The sequence below is a fragment of the Bombina bombina genome, chromosome 5 (assembly GCF_027579735.1).
Source record: "Bombina bombina isolate aBomBom1 chromosome 5, aBomBom1.pri, whole genome shotgun sequence".
NCBI classification, from domain to species: domain Eukaryota; kingdom Metazoa; phylum Chordata; class Amphibia; order Anura; family Bombinatoridae; genus Bombina; species Bombina bombina.
In genome coordinates, this window is record NC_069503.1 from 1,104,397,835 (window position 1) to 1,104,399,289 (window position 1,455).

General features: G+C 38.1%; 1 protein-coding gene across 1 annotated transcript in view; it reads right to left on the bottom strand.

Moving 5' to 3' along the window:
* Window positions 1-413: 413 nt before the first annotated feature.
* The window catches only part of CHRAC1 (chromatin accessibility complex subunit 1), a 45,792-nt gene continuing 44,750 nt past the window's right edge, over window positions 414-1,455 (bottom strand). Inside the window, exon 3 of the mRNA XM_053715952.1 lies at window positions 414-744. Within this exon, the coding sequence (XP_053571927.1) occupies window positions 533-744 (212 nt within the window). The 3' untranslated portion in view covers window positions 414-532. The remainder of the gene's footprint in view (window positions 745-1,455) is intronic.

Here is a 1,455-nt window from a genome sequence, read left to right on the forward strand (position 1 = left end):
TGAGTGTTTTATTGAAAAAGTAGTCAGTCAGTCAGGTCTTAAACACTAAATGCAGATGATGGGGGTGGTGCAGGTGGGTAGAGGAGAGAGTTGAAAATGGAGAACAGTTGTTTAGGGTTTGACGAGTGAGTAGATAAGAAAAGTAGTTTTGCTTAGCTAAGTGAAGGGCAGAGGTGTAAGAATAAAGAATGAACTTATAGTGGATGTCATCAGGTTCAGAGTGGGATTTCCTCCAGGCACGTTTAGCGTGCTTGGACTGTCCCTTTAAATGTGAATACTTCCCATTTGCTTTATGCACAAGAGTAAAAGCTTTATCACAGATTATTTATCGCAGCTCTCTGTAGTTATAAAATGGTATGAAGAGGGTAATACATAAAATCCACATTGACAAAATAGAATGCAATGACAAACAGTACTGTAAAATAGTTTTATTTATCATCCGCAAGATAACAGTATAAAAAAATACAAAAAGGATTTGGTTACTGAGAAAAATATAAAGAGTCCTAAAGAAAAATACACAAAAAATTGTAGATTAATCATCGTCATCAATTATCTCTTCCACCTCGTAGTCGTCATCATTTTCATCGTCACTGTCCTCTTCTTCCTCCTCCTCCTCCTCCTCCTCTTCCTCCTCCTCCTCTTCTTCCTCCTCCTCCTCCTCATCAATATCATCGCCACCACCTTCTTCCTCTTTCTTTAACATTTTAAGGTACTCACTAGCCAATATTTTTTTAGGCAAAATATCTGGTGAAGGAGAATATACAATTATTAGATTGTAGATAATATACAGACAATCAAACAATAAAGTCCAGATTACAAGTGGAGAGCTAAATATTGCTTTCGTGGTATTACAAGTTTAAATCAATGCGAACATGAGCTCGGGTTCGCATTGCTGGGAAGCATTGCACTCACAAAACCACGCTTCCCATAGGTTCCAATGTGAGACACAGCATAATAACTAGCGCAGCTAAGGTGGTAAGTAGTGCAGCAACGGCAGCAAATTGTAAATATATATGTATATGCTTATAAGCATATACATATATAGTTACAGGGAACACACAGTTCCCATAGACCACAATGTAAAGGCACTTTTCAGTGCCCACACCCACCAACTTTGGCCCCCAAAAATGCCTAGTGTAGTCATTTTATTAAAAAATAAAAATGATACAATATTTATTTTCTAATAAAATGCACACCCCACTATTTTGGGGGCATGTGGGCACATTTATAAAATTAACCAGCGATCTGATCTCTGCTTAATTTTATAAGCGCCAACTTGTAATGGCTGGTTATTTGTACGTTTGGGGGGGCGCGTGATAAATTAGCGCTCCACTTGTAATCTAGCCCAAAATGTCCTCTTGTTCTTATAGTTAACAGACATTCCATTTATTTATATGGCACCTCAAAAATCCATAGTGCTGATGGCTTGGGTGTAGCAGTGTCAGGTAAGCTCCA